General features: G+C 37.9%; 2 protein-coding genes across 3 annotated transcripts in view; both read left to right on the top strand.

Annotated features, from left to right (window-relative positions):
* The window catches only part of sh2d3ca (SH2 domain containing 3Ca), a 48,393-nt gene extending 44,698 nt beyond the window's left edge, over positions 1 to 3,695 (top strand). For both annotated transcript variants that reach the window (XM_029444382.1, XM_029444385.1), the window contains one exon: positions 1,398 to 3,695. In XM_029444382.1, coding sequence (XP_029300242.1) covers positions 1,398 to 1,573 — 176 coding nt within the window. In that variant the 3' untranslated portion in view covers positions 1,574 to 3,695. The remainder of the gene's footprint in view (positions 1 to 1,397) is intronic.
* Positions 3,696 to 7,834: 4,139 nt separating this feature from the next.
* Positions 7,835 to 18,696, top strand: urm1 (ubiquitin related modifier 1). Its single transcript, XM_029444386.1, has 5 exons — positions 7,835 to 7,914; positions 9,954 to 10,024; positions 15,443 to 15,524; positions 17,025 to 17,073; positions 17,744 to 18,696. Exons 1-5 carry the CDS (start codon positions 7,880 to 7,882, stop codon positions 17,810 to 17,812), a joined length of 306 nt encoding a protein of 101 aa, XP_029300246.1. The 5' UTR covers positions 7,835 to 7,879; the 3' UTR covers positions 17,813 to 18,696.
* The last annotated feature ends 2,229 nt before the right edge of the window (positions 18,697 to 20,925 follow it).

The following is a 20,925-nucleotide window of genomic DNA, read 5'->3' as shown; positions in this document are numbered from 1 at the left end:
TGTTGAGTGTCTATGGGATCAAATATCCTAATCATTATCCCATAGGCTCCAGGAATTGAGCGAAAATAAGAAAGCTTTGTCCGATGGGAGGCCCGCAGTCTCAGACTTATCAACAACTATTGGATGGATAGATATTTGATGCACACATTCATGTTCCCCGCAGGTTGAATAATCCTCTGACTTTTCTACTAGCAAAATTGTGTACGCCAAATACTTCAGTTAATGACCTTCAAAGCTAATCCCATCACCCTTAGCTGTACTTTGTGTTAAACGCTAACTAACGCACTAAACTTAGACGATGAACATGCGAGACATTATATCAACAAGCATCAGCATCATGTCATTGTGACCATGTTGGCATGCTAATGTTAGCATTTACAGTCAACCTTGTCAATTATTTGACACCGAGCTTAAGATATTATGAAAAGACGCCATTTTCTCACAGTTGGTTCTGTGTTGCATGTCATGCTGTTAATGAGTGTGTTCAGTATCCCTGATTTGGTGTGTGGTGTGTGTGTGTGTGGCTACTATGTTAACTGTATTGATCCCTAATACCTCCCCAATGGTTCTCAGTTTGAGGCTATTACTGCTTTATTGAACAGTGTGTCGATAGCTATCAGCTCACATCTGTTTCCTGTTATATCTTGCCATCGATCGGCCTGACCTCAGTCTGCTGCTCTCATCAACATTCCTATGATCCAAAGTTGAGATCTTCATACTTCATACAGTTGTCGAAATTGGTTCAGCTCAAGCAATCTTTAGTTCATCTAAGGTTAGGAAGTTTTAATTATTTAATTGAGAATTCCAGGCGTCATCCAGTGACCTGGAGTGTGGAAAGCCTGTCGTGTGATAATAAGTGGTCATATACTGTATAAGGGAAAAGAGCTCTGACGGTCATGAGATATGGTTGAAAGGCTAGTTAGTGGATTATTGAGTCACACAGAATGATAGATTTAAATGTTCAGCACTATTTTGTTAATTACCCTATATTTACTTTTTTAATATAATTTTCTTTCAATTGTGACATTGCATCATGAATTTGCGAGTTTTCTTTTTATTAAGTTATTTTTTTGTTACAGTATTTTTGAGATGGTAATATTTCAAGTTACATTATTTATTGTTTTTTTTTTTTAAGTTCCAAATATTTTCTAATCAAATGTATTTGTTTTCTATTCTAAATAGAAGAACAAAGGTTAAACACTTCTGCCAATGTCATTTATTTAAGTTAGTTTTTATTAGTGTTTAATGTTTATTTTTAAAATCGGTTCAGTTTTAGTTTTTATTTATGGGATTTAAATTATTTTATTTATTTTTACCGTTTTTGTTTACTGGTAACAATGATTATCATGAATACAATGTAATTTACAAAGAGTAACATCCACTCCTCTCCTCTCCAGGATTCCAGGAGCGAGCAGAAATACACGAGATCTTCCAGACAGAGTTTCAGATGCGTCTCCTGTGGGGCAGCCGCGGCTCTGAGGGCAGCCAATCGGAGCGTTACGAGAAGTTCGACAAGGTCCTCACCGCTCTGTCACACAAGCTAGAGGCTCCTGTGCGCCACAGCGAGCTATAGCACCTGCCCCGACACCGCCAAAACATCCCCATCTGCACTCACCACTCATTGTGGTATGGTCTTGTTTTGCATTGCAAAGGATGATGTGGAAGAGTCCAGCATGAACACAGGGAGGGGGGTGAGAGTGAATGAAGAGGCAGCTAACAGAGCATGTGCAGGGAGTAATTCGGAAAAGAGGGTGTCACTTATAACACGTGTTGCACTCACTGTGGACTTCCTCACCTGGCGCTAAAATATTTAAATAGTGCCTGAGAGGAGATGAGCTAAGTGGAAAAGAAGATGGGGGAGATGACCAGCTCCTCTGCGTGGTACAAACGGTAACATGTGTACGGTGCGTCCCGAGGGCCAAACTGAGCTGCAGAGTTTGGCTTTGCTCCAATTAAACAGACTTTCTCTTGTTTCAACCGACTGCTGTCACACACTGTAGCAGAAATGCTAACAATAACTTGCATAGGTCATATATAGATGTTTCGAGTGTGTGTGTGAATGTATGTTTACATTCCTTAATTTTTTTGTACTTCATTAATGTTTCATATTTTTCTTTTTTTTTTAATGTTGTCTTTATTTGTTCTGATCAAAGGATATCTAAACATCATGGATGTTGCTTCACCAAACTCATGTGAATCTGCCAGTGCTCATTCTGAGGGAGCCATGTTCATAAAAGCTCATTAAATATGTATCAAGCAGTCCCATTGAAACCTATTAAAGATTTATCAGGCATGCATTAAAAAATGTATCAGAAATGAAACATTTGCAGAAGTAATGCAGCAATACGAGGGCTTTGCTATGTTAGGAGGACAAAGGAACTTCCTTCTGTTGTAGCCGTTTGACTATTACATTTGATATTGTGTCTTATTGAACATAATTTAGCTTAAAACGGCACGAAGAGACAGAGGAAAAAATGTGAGGGTGTACTCTTTAAATTTAGTTTAAGCAATGTTTCACTTAGTATATAAACATTTATGAACATATGGTTTGTAAAGTTGCAGAAATATCTGAAATGGTTGATGCATGCAGCTATAAATGTTATATCAAGCAAAAATGTTGCTTTAAACTACTAATTTAAATACGTGTCAAACTTGATAAATATGCAGATGATACAGTGGAGATCTTTCATGTATGTGGATAATCTTGAATGACACCAAACAGACAGAAATGTTATTTTTCATCTTTTCATTTTTTCCAGTTTAATAACCAATGAATGATAAAAAGAAATTCCCAAACTGAGTCAAATAATGACCACAGCCATGCTACAGAGAATGTCTTTCGCTTGTATGTTTTGTGTTTCAGCAATAGAGCTAATCATTTTATTGCTAAGGGTTTACATTTCTGGTTGACTGTTCAGTGTTAAATCATTGCTGTATTAACAGCATGTTGGCCTGAGAGGGCTGGAGCCGACTCTCAGAGCTATGCAATCATTTCAACCAAGGGCTCACACCCCCGAGGAGCAGAAACTTCACAATATTCACATTTTGCCCGTGACATCGCCTTCTTTTTTTAAATGTATATCCTCTGTTCTTCCTAGCCCTATCCAAACTGATAATCTATATATGAACTAAAGTCATATAAAATATCAAACAAATCATTCTAAAAAAAAAATATCCTTCTGTCCGAGAGTTGCATATCAGAGATTCTTAAATGGGTGTTTTATTTTCCCGCTTTCTCTTCTGAACCTGTACAGATGAGGTGAGGAGCCATGTGCCAGTTCCCACTGTGGTCCAACAGGGGGCGATCTTTAGTCAGCAAAAAACACTGAATCATGAATTGTAATACAATGTAACAGGAAGACATATACACAAAAAAATTTATTGTGTGTGTTTTGAGACCAATGTTTGATATCAATGTTATTCGATATCAAACCTACTGGTTTAGGTTTGATATCTGATAACACTGATGATGAAGAAGTGATGATGTAATATGTTTTTATTTGTCCTCTGCTGAATGCTGTACAGGAATGCTCTCTGACAGTGTGTGGATTCTCCTGTTTTTTATAACAGGACTGCGTGAGATGAACGTGAAAAGCAAAAAGACAAGAAATGTTTCAGGACTGATCTCATGTTTTTTTTACGTACTGTACATAGCAATTCACTTTTTTTCAAATAAAATGATTGCTTGTGTCGAAGGGTTTGGTTTTGTTCAGGAAAAAAAACATACATTCATCAAATGATAGTCACATGAAAAGATCTCAACCAACAATTAAGTGTTGCCTCTGTAGTTCTAGCCTGATGTAGCCGGTTCTTCTGTGACTCGAGCCTTAATTGTTGCACAATGTTGCAAAGGATATGTGGACAAACATTAGAAAGATAAAGATAATTGCCAGACTTCTCTATATATTTCTTGTTATAGTTCCAATTAAGATACTTAGAAACAACTAGTTTAGAATGGATTTGTATAAAAGGTAGTAACACTTTATAGTAAGCAGCAGTAATACTTGCTAACTTTAGTTATTACAATTATTCTACTGTTAAAAAACAATGAAATGATATAATTAATCATTTTACTATAATTTATGTTATTTTAACAGTTTATTGTTGCACACATAACATTTTATATACTATATTAAGTATTTGTTAATGATTACCAAATGATTAGTAAAACATCTATAAACAATGTTATAGTCGGTTTACAAACTAATTATTAACCATTAACAAAGTGTTACAAATATCTATCGATGTAATGTTTATAGGCATTTAACAAAAAATGTGCTAATCATAAACAAATGCTAAATATAGTATATGAAAGGTTTTGTAATGTGTGCAACAATAATTACGAATGTAATCACGAAGTTATTGTAATCGTAATCAGCTATGATACAAAATATAATTCATAAACTAATTATTTAATATTACACAAACAAATGATAAAATAACATAAAAGTATTAATTAATAATGTTTAAATTATTATTATCATTTAATTGTTTCTTAACAGTAAAATAATTATCAACTGAATTTTAATTAATTGTCAATTTACCATTTATTAATAATAGTTATTATAAAGTTTGAAAAAATTAACCTTGTCCTGAAGGAGCCATTCTCTTGCAATGCACATTGGTAGCCAACAGGGGACATTGTTTCACTGTCAAACCAAAGCTTAACCTTCTCTTATCTACAGTCGACAGTTATCCCTCCTCTAGTCAGCTGTAGTCATGAACATCCTGCTTCCTGGTCCAGTTTAGGTGACCGGTAGTCCTGAGTTTTATTGGTTCCTGTCCATGTAGACCAGAACACCCTTGTTAGTTTACTAGTTTCTTGAATCATGAGCTACTCCATTAGTATTTGTAATGTTCATAATGCATAAAAAATATGCACTGTATCTCATTTCCTAACTGAAGAAATGCACCGTATGAAGTGAGCGTGTGTGTGTGTGTGAATCACCACACATTGTTTTGCAGACAGACCCACGGTGATGGCAGTGGGAGGGAGACAAAGACAGATGGACTGTGTGCGTGTGTGTACCCATGCATGTGTAAGCGTGTGTCCGTATGTGTTTTTGTATCAACGTGTGCTTTTGTCAACATGTGTGTAATGTGTGCCACAACACAGATGTTGCAGGAGTACTGCTGTTGCTCGTGTTGCTTACCCCCTTCATGAAGGAGGCAGTCGTGCGACCTGGCAGCTGTTACACTGATGGAGGGGTCCAGTTTATTCCAGGTGAAACATTCCCTGGGAAAAGACAGAAAGTAAAATAATTATTGCATTCTCGACATAAAGAAAGCCAAAATGTAGAACATAAAATACAATAGAATTGGACAGAATAGAAGAGGACAGGATGCTCCATAATCTGCTACAATAGAAAATGATCATTCACTCTGCTCTTTGTCTCCTCTTTCCATACAGTTGCATAGGCGTAACATGTTATGGATGTAATCTCTAAGAGGATTCTCTCTGCTTGGTATCATGGTACATGTTAATTTCAGCTCTTTATGTTCCTTGTTGAAACAGAACCAGGATCTCCGAGGCCTGCCAGCCAGCCAGCCAGCCAACCAACCAGCCAGCCAACCGTCATCAATTCACCCCTAATCTCTCCCCCCAGTCCTTTTATAGCTAATCCATTGTGTGGGTCATTGTCATCTGATCATGTGTGACCCTGGCTGCTCTATAGCTGGTGCCTGGCAGCGTAGCATTGACTTTTGACATCCATCTACAGGCAGATATGAAACTTTTCTAAATTTCAAGAAATGTCTAAAATCACATCCGACTTTGAGTGTGAGAGGCTGAGATGAGGATGGCCGAAGATTGGATGGGATATAGGATGGGGACATCCAACAAAATAAAAATAAAAAAACACTATTGCACTATTCCTTCACATAATTAAATAGTAGTCTGATTAAAAATAATCTAAGAAAAACATGTTTGACCTCATGAATCAGATAGGGAATCATGTTTTTATTGAGTCCAGGGAGGACACATTGTAATTTAAAGGGTTTATGATATTGGCATTGGGTTCTAAAAGCACATGCTTTTAACAGGGTATTATGTATTCAAGTGTTACTAACACAGCATGAAGGACATTAGATTGAGTACGACCACAAAGGTTTAACAGCTAATCACACCATCTTCAATTTAAAATACACATTTAAAAAATAAAATGTTTCAAAATATAATTTAAATATGTACCCCTGTAAAAAAAATCATATTAAATATAAGTATTGCAAACATTTGTGAACACTCATCAATTAGATGTAAAGATTCATTTCGGTTCACTGTGTGCTGAGATGTAGAAAGCACAAGAAATCCAGAGAACAACAGAAGCGCGGCTTATCATCCGCAGCTACTTGAACCTCAAAGCAGCTTAGCAAATATGATGTGACACCCAGTGATGGTGTGATCATTCCTGGGCAACTCATGAAATTTACAGCCATGACAATCCCACCCACACTCCATATTCTGCCTCTTTGCCTCCCTCTGAGCTGACTGCATACTCCTCATCCCATAACGAAAGGCTCGTCATGTCTTCATCATCTTTCAAAACCTCCACTGCGGCCTCCACTGTCAGAGGCCCCTATCGTTTTCCCGCCTGCTTCCCCACCAACGCCTCACTCTTCCCTCACCCTCACCCCCGCCACGCCAGGCCCCTGGTCGATCTGTCTATCTGCCCCTGCACTGACTCCTCATTACCACATGAATGAAGACAGGGAAGGGCCCGCGAAAGCTTGGACGCCAACAGAAGGCAGCGGATTTGCAATTCAAACCTCTGACCGACCCCCACCTCATCATCCCGGCCCTGTATACTGGGACTGGAACTGTCACCAGTATGATTGAGGATGTATGTGAGGAGGGAGAGAGGGATAGAGAGAGACAGATGTGGATTCACACACTCATGTCATGACTCTGCTCCCTTTCATATTGGCATACACAATGCAAATGCATGCAGACATGCACAGGGCATTTAAGAGACAATGCTGTTTATAGGCTACTAATGACTTTCCAATATAATGATTTTCTAAAATAAAGTTAAGTCTAAAGATAATACCATTTCATAAATGGAGGCACATTCACACATAATCAGTTGAAGTGATGCTTACTGTTCCCACAGCGGAGACTAAACATGGAGAAGCAAAGTTTAGTTAGGCGCCACAGAGCTGGAACAAAGGCACAGAGGATATTAGATTTGTACCAATTTCGACACCCTTTAAATCCAGATTAAAAACGTGTATGTTCCGCACTGAACCTTAAATACTCACCATGAACCATCTTGTTCGCCTGTCCTGTATTTATATTTATTTTCTTTATGTTTTAAATTCCTTTAAAAATGTATCTATTCTGTAATTTACATTTTAACACTGTTAAGATTTTTTTTTTAATAATTTTCTTATGTTTAAGAAAAAAGCAAAATACATGTTATTATTTTTTGAAGCCTTCCCCATACAACTTTTTTTTTATTGTTTAAAAGAGTCTTAATATTTTTCTTAGAATTCACATGGAAATTCAGTGAAATTGGGGCTAACTTTTATTATTGTGCATGTAAAAATAACCATATATTCTATGTATGTAAAATGTACAATATATAATCAATAATTGTACAATTAATTTAAGGTTTTATTTATTGAATGTTATATTTATACTAATAATTGGGGCTAAATTTGATTATTTTTGCATTTATGTATGTAATCAATACGTTTACATTTAATTTAATGTTATATTTATAATGACATTTTTACACTCAATGTTGATATTATGATTATCAATAATATTTCATTAAAATCCAAAAAGTATCTGAATTTATATTAAATTTCCAAGGAAAAATGTATCCAAAGACGTCACTTCCGGCTCCCCCTTCCACTACTTCCTGCATGTGCTGACAATATGGCAGCCCCCATAGCGATTCATCTGGAGTTTGGGTAGGCGATTTAAAAACCCTTTATGATCTATTAGGAAGTCTGTTTTGATGTTCTGTCAGCAGTTTAGCGGAAACAAGATGTTGGATAACCGATGTATAAGTTTAGTTTTGTATCGTTAACCTTTGTTCATTTAAAAAAAAGACCTCAAATCAGTGTAACAGCTAGCTGCATGCTAGTTTTGAGTTTGTTTATGAAATATTATCCACCGTCGTGTAGTCGCTTTCTTCTCTCTAATCTGACAGGGGTAGAGGGGGGTTTTGTGATGGCTTAACATGTAACGTTATTATAAAATGACCAGAGAGAAAACTCTCATATAACGTCACACAACAGCAGAACTGAACACAGCTGTCTGACTCTTTTATTTCTGGTCATGCTGCACTGTGCAGCATGTGCAACATGTAAAACTGTGAACTTATCTCTCACTACTCCATGAGTCGAACAGAAACCGTACCTCTCTGCACCAGCTCAAACTCCTCTCCTGGTTCCTCCTGCAGCTCAGCCAGTGTGCTTGGTAAAACATGACAGAAATTTGACATCCCCCCCCCCATCCAAACTATGAACCTAAGTCTCGAAAATAAGGACATGATTTGTGCTTGGTTGCTGTGAGAATTAACCTACTTCTCAATAAAACAATAATTATGACAGAAATAACCAGAAACAGACAGCAACACCTGAGAGGGGGGGGATACGTATGAAGTCCTTTTCCCTATAATCTCCTCGAAAAGGAACAATTACTGTTCCAGTCATTCATGGGAAGGTTTCTTCCTTTTTAGCAGGCCCAAATGTGACATTGTCAACCGACAAGCACACGATTTAACAAATGTGGGCAATCAAGTTTCAATAATAAATTAATATTTTCTTGGATTTAACTTGTAAACGCAAATCTAAAATAGTTATAAACTGACTATTTTCGATACTTTGTCTTTATTTCTTACATTCATCAGGTACATTGTTTACAGTCAAATCCCAGAACCTGTAAATAATAGCAAATTACTTCCAATTCTTTACAGGAAAGAATTTAAAGACATTTTAATTTAAAGCATTACCCAATTTTTGGGAAATCAATTGACAAATGTATGGATAAATGAATATATATATATATATATATATTTATATTTATTAATATATATATATATATATATTTATATTTATATTTATTAATATATATATATATATATATATATTTATTAATATATATATATATATATATATATATATATATATATATATATATATATATATATATATTTATTAATATATATATATATATATATATATATATATATTTATTAATATATATATATATATATATATTTATTAATATATATATATATATATATGATATCTAATCGCAAATATTTTGACCGATAGTGCGACTGCAATATGATTTGCGATATTACAGGGAATGGTACCTTTTAAATATTATTTAATTGAAAAAACAATGAATGGAATGATTTTCTGCAGGGATCTGTAACAAACAAAGATGTTTCCTTAAGTCTTGTGTCGGCCAAGACATCTCTGGAGCACGACAATATTTATTTTGAAAAGGGAATTTTGACACACATTTTGTCTTTAACAAATATTGCACCTCCTGCGATTTAAACAATTGCAGTGGGCAATATAGCGATTTCCATAAACATTTGATTAATTATTCCTACCTTTGCAGTGTTTTTCAAACATTGTCCACAAAGGCCTAATACATGCAGAGGTAAGAATGATATAACTGTAACACAGAGACATGACAGACTTTAATATTGACTCGCAGTTTTTATAAAGACCTGAGACTTGATTTGGACCTCTCCCAAAAGACTTAATATATCAGTTTAGTCATCATGCAACGTCCTCCACTGATCTCCAGAACATTTAGGGAGCATCAGCAGCTTGTACACCTGAACCCTGTCAGCCGAAACCTCCTATTTATTCCTTCAACTTGGCCAGTTACTTAATTTCATGTTAACAGAAAGTGTGAAAGTGTGAAAGTATCTAAATACCACAAACACACACACTTCATTCACTAAGCTGACTCTTTTTATGTCTAGTGGTGGAGCAGAGCTGCTTTTTGATGGTGTGAAGGAACATCATGTGACCCTTCCCAGCCAATCCCAACCTTGTGAGTATCACCTGTCTGTGTATGTCCGAATTAGAGCCTCATTGTGAAACGGTGATGTCCTAAATATTTTCTTTCTTTTGAATAAATGCTGCGTTTACAGTGTTAGAGACTTTAGTGACACAATGTCAGAAAGGACTTAAGAGGACCTCTCTAGTGTTTCTGCATTGCACTGCATGCATATTTTATGGTATGTGTTCATGGTTCGACCCGACATCCAAGAATTCAGACCAACTTTTTACTGCACACACGTTTACGTTTAACTTTAAAATCATGTTCACAACATCCATATTTGCTAATTATTTGCCTTCTGTTTTTTTTATTTTCTAACGAGACTATTTTCTAATGCAATGTAGTCAACCAACCCTCGGTCCATCGGCACAAGTTATAAAGTCATAATTTACTGAAATGAATGGAAACCAATGGCTTCCTGCCAGGTCGGACGGTTTAAAGAGAAAACACACTGTCGATCACTTGTATTCACTTTATTAATGACGTGTCCTTTACCTGACCAATATTGTGTTACTGAGAGAGTGGTTTTCTTTTATATAAAAAACATTTCATTTATTTAACCTTTTTTTTTTTTTTTGCCAGGAAGTTGTTTGAGATACATTATTTCCTGCAAGGCAGACCTGACATCTTAAGCCTCTGGCAGTGAAATATGAACAACTCCTTTATATAATGATTTGTGGAGGGAGGGTGGGGACACATCTTGCAATTTGTGACCTGTTATATACTTTATTTCTGAGCATTATTTTTGCTTCAGGGCTATATATTTATATTCACATGTGTTGCTCCATAAAGCAGACTTCTCTTCCCCCATTAGGTTATTTGAATTTAGAACTTGACAGAAAATTGTGTCTTTTAAAAACAGACCTGCATTATGACGGCTGTATAGCAACAATGTTATAACAGATTAATTAACTTCAGATTTACTTTAATATGCCATTTTGAGTTCCATGTTTTGAGTGTTTGTTGACACTAGTATCATACTACAGGAACATCTGGCAACTAGAATAATCAATGTTGATGCAAACTCCATTATAAACCCTTCCCCAGCATTTAAAGCAAAAATAAACAGGCCTTATATTAGTCATAACTTCCTCCAATGTTCTCCTGTCACTTTCCCTTTTCTTCTGTCTGTCGGATGTTGCCCACTGCTACAGCCATTGTATGTGAATGGAGGTCGTAAAGGGGGCAAAAGTTTATGGTTTTTTTGTGTGGGTTGCAAAAGAGGAGTAGGATGACAGCTTTTTCTTGTCTGAGATCATTTTGTCTGACTTGGCGGCCGTGTGCTTATTTCTCAAATCATAAAAACTTTTCCACCTCAGGATCCAAATTGATTAGATTTTATTTTGCTGTGCGACTCACGCTCCTTCCAATATGGGTCACCAACTTAGCATGGAGGAGTCGAGGGAAAACCTGCCTGCAGCCCAATTTTATTTCCCCAAACCCTGCTTAGGACCCGGGTCATCGAGGAAATAAGGAGAGGAAAAGTGAGGTGTGTGTGTGTGTGTGTGTGTGTGTGTGTGTGTGTGTGTGTGTGTGTGTGTGTGTGTGTGTGTGTGTGTGTGTGTGTGTGTGTGTGTGTGTGTGAACAAATGAGAGAAATATGTGTCTTTGGTATTTGACTAAACAAAGGGTGTTCATCCATGGCGCTGATGTTTCCACGACAACCAAAAGACAAAAGTTGACCAGAACAGGGAATGTCAGCCAGATATGACCTTGCTGCAAAAAAAGAGAATCAGAGGTTTGGCCGCGTTATGCACAAAGTTAATGATGTTGACATCACAGGAGCGCAGACATTTTTGACATAACATTTCCTGGACGTATTGGCTCGTTGGGATCTTAAGTCTGGACTCGTTGTGTGTCTGCCGTGTTTGCTGTTCCTGAAAATGTCGCTCCGAACTAATTTCGCCTTACACATCAGTGTGTGTGTGTGTGTTAGTACAGAAGGGGTGCGGTGAAGGCAGATATAATTGGTTCTGAATCCTTCGTATTTCTCTTTGACCCCAGCCGGTGATTGATGACCCTCGACTGAAAAACCCCACCCCCACTCTCTCTCTTTCCCTTCTTCTATCTAACTCTCTCTCTCTCTCTCTCTCTCTCTCTCTCTCTCTCTCTCTCTCTCTCTCTCTCTCTCTCTCTCTCTCTCTCTCTCTCTCTCACACACACACACGAACGCACACACATAACAAAAACCCCCGCATTCTAAGGATCACACAGTTTTTGCCCCTCACATCAGCAGAAAGATGGATAGCCCCCCCCCCCCCCCCACATGACCGTCATAATCGCACAAAGACAGAAAAGCAAAAGGAGAAGAAAGGGCAGAAAAACTGCACGCACAAAAGATAAACGGGCACGGTTTTTGAATCGCTGTCAAAATGGCGCCTTTTCCCTCCCCTCCCATCCCTCCACGTCTCCTTTCCACCCACACAACGCAGCAATCCCAAGATGCTTCAGGAGCCTGTGACGCATTTTCCCTCTCTCCTGTCTGTTTGTTCCCTCGTTTTATTCCCCCCCCCCTCTACCTGGACCGCAAAGCGCTATAAACAAACCGTCACCTCTCAGCCTTTCCATGTCATTGTTCTTTCCTCTCTAACTCCTAATTTCTTTACACTGTCTTCCAGTTTTAAAACCGTTCATTTATTCAAGCCTGTTGTTTTTGCTTCTGGGTGATTTAAATGTGTAGCCCAGTGTGTAACCTTTTACAAGAAAGCTATTAAAAGGGCAGTGCCTGATTACTGTTTCTCTTATTAAAAAGCTTAAATGATAAAATCTGAATTATTACCAACCTGTGTATTGAGCTAACCCAACCTATTTATTGTCTATGTGCAACTTTTAACATGTTTGCTTGTGAGTGTGTCTCTAGGGAGGGAAATATAAAAAGAAGGCGAAAGAGATGAAGGAGAGAAAGAGGAGAGGGGAGGTGAGCAGGTTTTACGAGAAAATGAGAGAGAGTGTGTGTGTGTGTGTGTGGATATCTGTGAGACGTAGAGAGAAGAAGCAAATGAAAAACTAAATGGACGAGAGGATGAAAGAGCGAATAAGGGGTAATGGTGGAGAAAAATGACCAATAGTTAAAGGCAGAGAGAGAGCAAAGAAAGGAGTTGCCACAAAGAAGGAGTTATGACTGCTGTAGTGATTAGTTCTGTTTTTAGCCCTGCAGAGGTGCAGGTCAATATTCATTGCCTAGTACTCTAAGTTGTGTGTGTGTGTGTGTGTTTGTGTGTATATATATATATATATATATGTGTGTGTGTGTGTGTGTGTGTGTGTGTGTTGTCTTTTTTTATATGGAGGCCTGGAACCGTAGAAAACCAGCCCTATCATTATATTACTGAGCTGGCCGACAACACTGCAATTAACCTGAGCACCATACACACACACACACACACACACACACACACACACACACACACACACACACACACACACACACACACACACACACACACACACACACACACAGGTACATGTCAGGAGGGGGGTACATCACATATCATCCACACAGTCTGTTGCCCTCATAGCCACAGTGAGCAGGCAGGTGCCTCTACAAATCTTTTTGTCATCAGCTAAATGCTGCAACTAGGCTTTTTAATATTTATTTTATATATGTATAACTTGTGCATGGAATACCTTTTTATTTTTTCTCAGTTTGTGATTCATTTGATTTGATCTTGTGGTTATTTGTATTATATGTTTTGTAATCACCAAGCATTTTTGGGATTTTTGTATGGCTTAATAAATGAAACCTTGGACTTTATAAGATAACTGTTCCACCGAAAATAAAAACACAAACATTTGTGTTCGATGTGTGAACCTATTTTTCATTATACCCTCTCTCAGTATATTTTCATAATCTGAAAAAGCAGACACCAAAATGTCTCAGTAATTTCAGATATGCACAACATGTATGCCTGCATTTTATATCTAATAGAATATTTAATTCCACCTGTGAGCAAGCAGCATTATTCTGAATGTATGTCATGTAAAGAACTGTAGTCTTTGCACAGTTTTAATGTGATATTAGCTCTACCTTTGATCCAGCTAAACTCCTGAATCCCCATGGGGTTGGACACCTACCTGCCACGGCTTCACCGCTTTCCTTACACCTGGCTCGGGATGACTCACTGTCGTCCTCTTACCCTCGTATCTGCTCCATCTGCTGCTGCTGCTGCTCTCTTTTTCTCCTCCTCTTGTATATGCTCTCTCTCTTCTATTTATTTACTCTCTCCTTGTACATTTTCATTCCTCATATCCTCTGTTCTTTTCATTCCTGTGTAAACTGGTCAAGGAGGCCGATAATGTACATTTTGATGTGTGTGTGTGTTTGAGTGAGTGAGTGAGTGAGCGAGCGTGTGTGATATGCCTACCAGCTATTGCAATGCTGCTTCCAAGTGTTATCACGACTCGTCGTGCGCATGTACATTGAGAACACGGCTGTGATCATATACACGCATGCATACACACGCGCACACCGAAAACTCACACACAACCAGGAAATGGTCACGATAAAACATTTGTTTGTGTTGTGTGTGTGTGTCCATATTATTATGCTGTTTTTCTTATTCTTTTTTTAAATTTCATTTTGTAAGGCAACACACCAAGCACTAATACACATACACTCAAAAGCTCTTACACCACCTTGAATCTTGATGTTAACAACAGCCATAACTATAATATATTCATCGTTCGTTGTTTGGCGGGGATTTATCCTAAAACCTCTCATTGTCGTCGGCTTTGTGGCTTCCTGTCAGTCGGTCTGAGTGAGGCTCAATCTATTGTTGAGACAAGGTCGATCTGATTGTTCAGGAGGTCAGACTCATAGGAAATTCACGCATCTCTGATATTCAAGCTCAGACGAAAAGCAGCGCATTTAACAAAGAATATTATTATTCTGAAATTGGATTTTCTGATCATTTTATTAGTCCTGCGTTGAAAAATGTAATTTAATTAAAAAGTGTGTGGCTCAAGAGAAATATAATGGCATTAATATGTTTTAAGAAGCTTAATATTTTAATTTCTTTCTTCATTTTTAACTTGGTGAATTAAATGTCAAGCTGTAGATGTTTTTTGTGTTCTTATCTGTTCATTCGTTTCTCAATTTTATACACACAAATCATTCATTTTATTTAGTTCTAGCCAAGGTGAACACTGTCGCTCTTGGCCATTGACATCAGTCAACCCTCCCCCCATTTCCAGTGTCCTTTCCCCCCAACATACACATACACTCATAAATATACATGCACTCAGACACACACACATATACACAGCCTCATCCCGCCTGGTGCTTCTGTCGCGTCACATCGACCAGGGGGCTGGAACCATGCACCTTGACCCTTAACCCCTGACCTGTGACCTCTGTTGTCTGTCTGTGTATGGGCTTTGTGTGTGTGTGTGTGTGTGTGCGTTTTTTAGGGGACGTAAAGCAGCTGCTCGTCTGGATCCAACGGAACCTGCTGAAGGAACGGCCCGAGCTCTTTGTCCAGGGAGACTCCGTGTGAGTGTGTGTGCGCACTTGACATTCACTTGGATCTGTGTACAACAATATATGCTGAAAGGATACGTTATACATCTCTGCCACTGGAACACAATCTTAACTGCCAAATATGACTGTAATATTTGATTAAAATAATAGCTCTAGAAGAACAGTTTTCAATGTATTGAAAATGAAACCTAAGTATTGTGAGTGGAGGAGCTTTCTGATGCTTTTTTTCCTGCAGCTCGAAAATGCTGAAATGCTGGGGGGGGGGGGGGGGGGGGGACAGTCTAGCCTTCAGGTTATAGGTTTCAGTAAGATGATTACGTGTGTGTGTGTGTGTGTGTGTGTGTGTGTGTGTCCAGGGCTCACAGCAGCCTTATAGGACTGGCTGACTTTTACAGCTGCCTTTTGTGCAGGACTATTTATAGCACCACCTAACCAATGAATGGAGAAAAAAGCTGGCCTACCTATAAACCTTATAGATTAGATGTGTGTGTTTGTGTGTACTTTATGTTGGCAGCACACTGTTTTTGAAAAAAAAACCCATCAAGGTGTTTCTTCATTATCTTAAAAAAAAAAAAAAGATCTATTAGTGCTATGATTAGTTTACAATCTTTACCTTTTCTTTTCTCAAAGCAGGTGTGTGTGTGTGTGTGTGTGTCTGCCGCCTATGTGGACGTATGTTTGCACTCACAAGTTACTCTCACTCTGCCCTTTCTCATTGACGTCATGGAGCATCTACACGGAGGAGAGAAGCTTTTTTGAACTGCTTAAGCCGTTATCACGCCGCTGTCTCCTCTGTGGCTTTCAGAAATAAAATACACCAACATATATTAAGGAGACTGCACCCATAGGTGCTTGTTGTTACCCTCCCCCAATGATCCTCTTTTGAAGGGTGGATATTTTTCTAGGCTTCATCTGTATGTTATTTTTGGGCCGCTATTAATTTCCAGTGACAGTTTGTTTCCCCCGACAATCTCTCTACTCTCATACCGCTTTTTAATAAAAAATACATTTTATTTGCAGCCCTTTTATTTTCTCCGGGCTATATTCTGCTTTGAATTATTTAAATAAATATTATAGTTTTTGACTGAAAAGATTTCAGCAAAAATATATTTCACATATTTCTTGTAATTACTTTTAGGTGTATTCATCAATATTATTTTCCTCTTATCTATGACTTTGATTGTAACTGTTAGCCAGGCTCTGCTTGCAAAGAAAATACAAAAATATCATGCCTGAGAAAGAAGGAATAAACATTTCACTTTTGTTTACCACCATTTAATCTTTTTTTTGTATTTACAACTTGGAAGTTTGTATTTTCTCTCGAGTTTGTAAATTGACTTATATTTTAATGACGGACGCAGATTACCTTTTTCCCTTTAGTGTGTTTGTGCATTACGTGCATCTGCGGAGGCGTTTCTACCTGTCTGTATCTTTTCCACGTGTGTGTACGTGTGTTTGGTGTGTGTTACCTTTGGGAAATGTGTCTGACTCAAAACGTGTGTTTTCCCACAGGAGACCTGGGATTCTGGTGCTTATCAATGATGCAGACTGGGAGCTAATGGTGAGCGCTGGAAGCCATGTTCACTGTCAAATTGTGTGTGTGTGTGTGTGTGTGTGTGTGTGTGTGTGTGTGTGTGTGTGTGTGTGTGTGTGTGTGTGTGTGTGTGTGTGTGTGTGTGTGTGTGTGTGTGTGTGTGTGTGTGTGTGTGTGTGTGTGTGTGTGTGTGTGTGTGTGGTTCCAAAAGTAAAAAAACATTTTTATTTTAACCTATTGTTTTCTAATGTACTGCAGTGTAAATAATTGAAGATCTTACAGTTGTGTTTATGTCTTCTAGCATGTATCCCTATGACTATATACATGCCATTTAATTCAGGACTGTGGGTGGGAAGGTGAGCCTGTATGTTCACTGATACTGAGATTGCTCATTTTCAGTCAGTTAATGTTTCATGTAACGTGAAAAGCAGCTGCAAGACAAGTTTGTCCTTGGGGTCTCATATCTGAGCACATATTTGCATGCACACAGAGTGTGAACGCTTCAATTTGAATCCATTGATTCAATTACAAGACGCAACACAGGATGTAAATGAAATGAAAAGTGTGTCATTGATTGGACCCCGATGGGAGAACACAGGAGTAATGCACATATTTGTATTAGTAAAGAGATATATTTCTCCTTTGACTTGGAGAGATGTTTGAATATGGAATATTGTGTGTGTTTTCTAAACCTCAGGGGGAGCTGGACTACCAACTACAGGACCAAGACAACGTTGTGTTTATTTCTACTCTTCATGGAGGATAGCGAATGAGTGAGGATACAAACATATCCTTGGCATCTCTGTAACAGCCTTTTCTCCACATCCTCTGCACTCTCTCTCCGCCCCCCGCCATCTCAACAACAAGCCACCCCATTGGACGCTGTGGATGTGTCAGCCTGCACCGCGAGGTCCGACCGTGATTGATGTTGGTCCGCAGGAATGAGTAGAAATTCAGAGATGGTTACCACGAAAAATGTGGAAACTGAGACAGGAAATCTGTGGAAGTTCGCGTAACATTTTTATTTTATTTTTTTTATCAAACTGGACAGGTAAAGGGCAGTCATAGGAAGCTCTTGTTGTACTGGCCCACTCACAGGAGCGAGTTATAAATACCTACAGTCGTTGTGTAGACCTTCATCTGCCTGCATCCTCTCTTCCAGTGTGACCGTGACAGACAAAATGACCTAATGACTTTCAGTCCACGAGAATATAAAATAAAAGGTAACACTTAGCCATCACTAATTAGCATTACTAAGCAGTATACAACTTTAACAATATGTTCATAATGCACTGTAATGTCATAAGCACATATAAGGACATTTCAAGTGTTTATGTATTTTTCAACAATTATAATTTACCCTATGACGACATATTTTATTTAATTATTTTATGTGTTACAGTTGACCACAAATGATAAACAAAAATGTCCTTCCATCTGCTTATGACTACATTATAGTGTGTTATCAAATGTGTATATAGTGCTTATAAATGCGAATTAGAGGGGTGTTGATAAAGTACAAAAGTAATTGTGTGGTCCAATGTGATTGAACATTTGTTTTTTATTATGATTTATTCTTCTAATTTCTTCTTATATTTTTCTTCACAAAATATAAAAAAATATTAAAAGTGTTTTTGATTTTTACTAAGAGTCCTGACTTAGTAATTCATTATTTTCTTGATTTCACATACATTCCTGACCGAAGCGAACATGTCCAGTTATAAACACGGTGCTGAAATAACGAATTAAGGTATAATAAGTTAGGAAATTGTAATTCTCACATACGCTTCTCTTTAATAAGACTATTGTAATTAAAACCGTTTTGTAAAGAATCTCTGCTATATGTTAGCTATAAATATTATTATTTTACAACTCCTCAAAGCGCGTTGTGTGTTTCTGCACTTTACAAACTGCAACTTCTCTCGACTTTATCTCTATTAAGTGCAATTTTATCTGAAAGCCCCCTGCACCGCACACAGAGGCCTATAGACAGACGCGTTCCTCAATTAGGATTTTACATCACGCTTCGATAATTCCTGGTGATAGTTTATATCTGATCGATTTAAGCCCAGCTCTGTGATCACACTGCAGTTTTAGGCTGATTAGACGAGACTAAAGGGACATTGTACCGTCCTATAGCCCCACTCAGCTAGAAAACGCTTAAGAAGGAATGGGGGCGGGGGTTAGTGTGTGTGTGTGTGTGTGTGTGTGTGGGGGGGGTGTGTGGGGTGTGAACTACAGGACCACTGCGGGAGGTCGAGGTCTTGCCTCCAGGCTGCCCTCCCCTGAACGCCCGGGGCGACCTAAAACCTTTTCTCGGGTGTGGAGTCCGATTTGCAACGGGAAACCGGACGATAATGGCAGCTAGAAAGGAAATGCTAATGAGGCTGCGAGGGGGTTATAGAGAGGAGAAAGTGGAGCTACTGTGTCAGCTAGTGCAGGCCTGGGACACCGAGGCTACTGGGTGTGTTTTGCACAGTGAGGAGAAGATCAAAGACATGTTTCTGCATGGGCTCGATGCTTCTTATAGGCCTCCAATTGACATTTCTGAACCAAATATTAAGAACATAAAAGGCTCCACAGTGTATGTAGGCTGTTATAGTCTTTAAACGTTTTCATGTATTTATTGTATCTATTATAGCCTATGTATTTTCTTACATGAGACACTAGTTTTTCATAATTCGTGTTTGTACCCACATTTCCCCCGCCCCCCTCTGTTTCAAATGTCATTTGCACTTAATGCATGCAGGGTTTGGACTATTACCTGGACCTGCACAGTTCATAGTTAGGTCCACATCCTGCACACTGACTGGCTGAGGAGACATGGTGACGATGCTGGTGGCGAGAGAGTCGACCTGGCCTTACCATCAGATCACACACATGTATCACAACGACTCATGTTACAACAGTGGGCATAAAGAGCGCCTGTGATCTCCAGCCTGTCATAAACAGCCTTATAGTACACACTGGCCAATAAAAAATAACTACTAGATTATGTTTTACATAAAAGCATTGATTTTGTTTTATTTTTTTACCTATCATGCTGACAGGACGTTTCTTTTTTTAAATGTATTTTTTATGTAACGAAAAAGAGGAAAACTAACTTGCATCTATTCATTAAATACATTCATATTAACTTATAACATTGTTGACAAAAGCAAGTATTGCCAGATTTGCTCTCCAGCGTGTTTTCCTATTGCATCCATAGTTTCCTGCAATTAATCTAGTGCTGAGACTAAATGTATGTTAGTATGTGAACAAAAACACTGTAGTCAGAAATATAAATACAGCCTGTATGTCCAAATGTGTCTTTTTTACTATTGGTATTGAGTTTTTAAGTATTTTTAAGCATCTATTTCCACAAAAAGGGCTCTGCTTTATTACAACACTATCCCTGATGATTATTAATTTTAAAAAATGAGCCCTTTTTTTTTACGAGAGACACATCACTGTTATACAGCTGTTTTTTGTTAACCCGCAGAAAAACACGTGCACAAATCATTGCATTTGTGCTTCAAATATTACAATTGTTAATATACGTTTGTAATTTCGATGCTATTGATATTCTGTAAAATAAATAAAGATAAACAGTTGCAGAGTTCATTTCACACAGAGGCAGTTTCTGCAAGAGCAAACAGCACTGATCTCCTGGAATTAAGAAAGGTTAGCCTTTAATGTTCAGCAACAACACACACGTTGTGTGTATGTGCTGTTGTTTTCAATTCAATGTTGAGCATACAGAATTAATTGTGTTTGATATTTGAAATAAGAACATTTATTTTAGGTTAATATATTTCATATATTTCTACATTTACTGTTAACTTTAAACGTTTTAATTGTCTATGTTGTTAATATTCGTTTAAATGTTTAATAATTTGA

This window comes from Cottoperca gobio, chromosome 12 (assembly GCF_900634415.1).
Source record: "Cottoperca gobio chromosome 12, fCotGob3.1, whole genome shotgun sequence".
NCBI lineage: Eukaryota > Metazoa > Chordata > Actinopteri > Perciformes > Bovichtidae > Cottoperca > Cottoperca gobio.
Note: the sequence above shows the minus strand (reverse complement) of the source record. Positions and strands in the feature narration are given on the sequence as shown.

Coding starts and splice junctions, on each gene's coding strand:
- urm1 (XM_029444386.1), top strand. CDS start 7,880: ATGGCAGCCCCCATAGCGATTCATCTGGAGTTTGG. Junction 10,025..15,442: donor TCCCAGCCAATCCCAACCTT/GTGAGTATCACC, acceptor TGCGTTTTTTAG/GGGACGTAAAGCAGCTGCTC. Junction 15,525..17,024: donor TTTGTCCAGGGAGACTCCGT/GTGAGTGTGTGT, acceptor GTTTTCCCACAG/GAGACCTGGGATTCTGGTGC.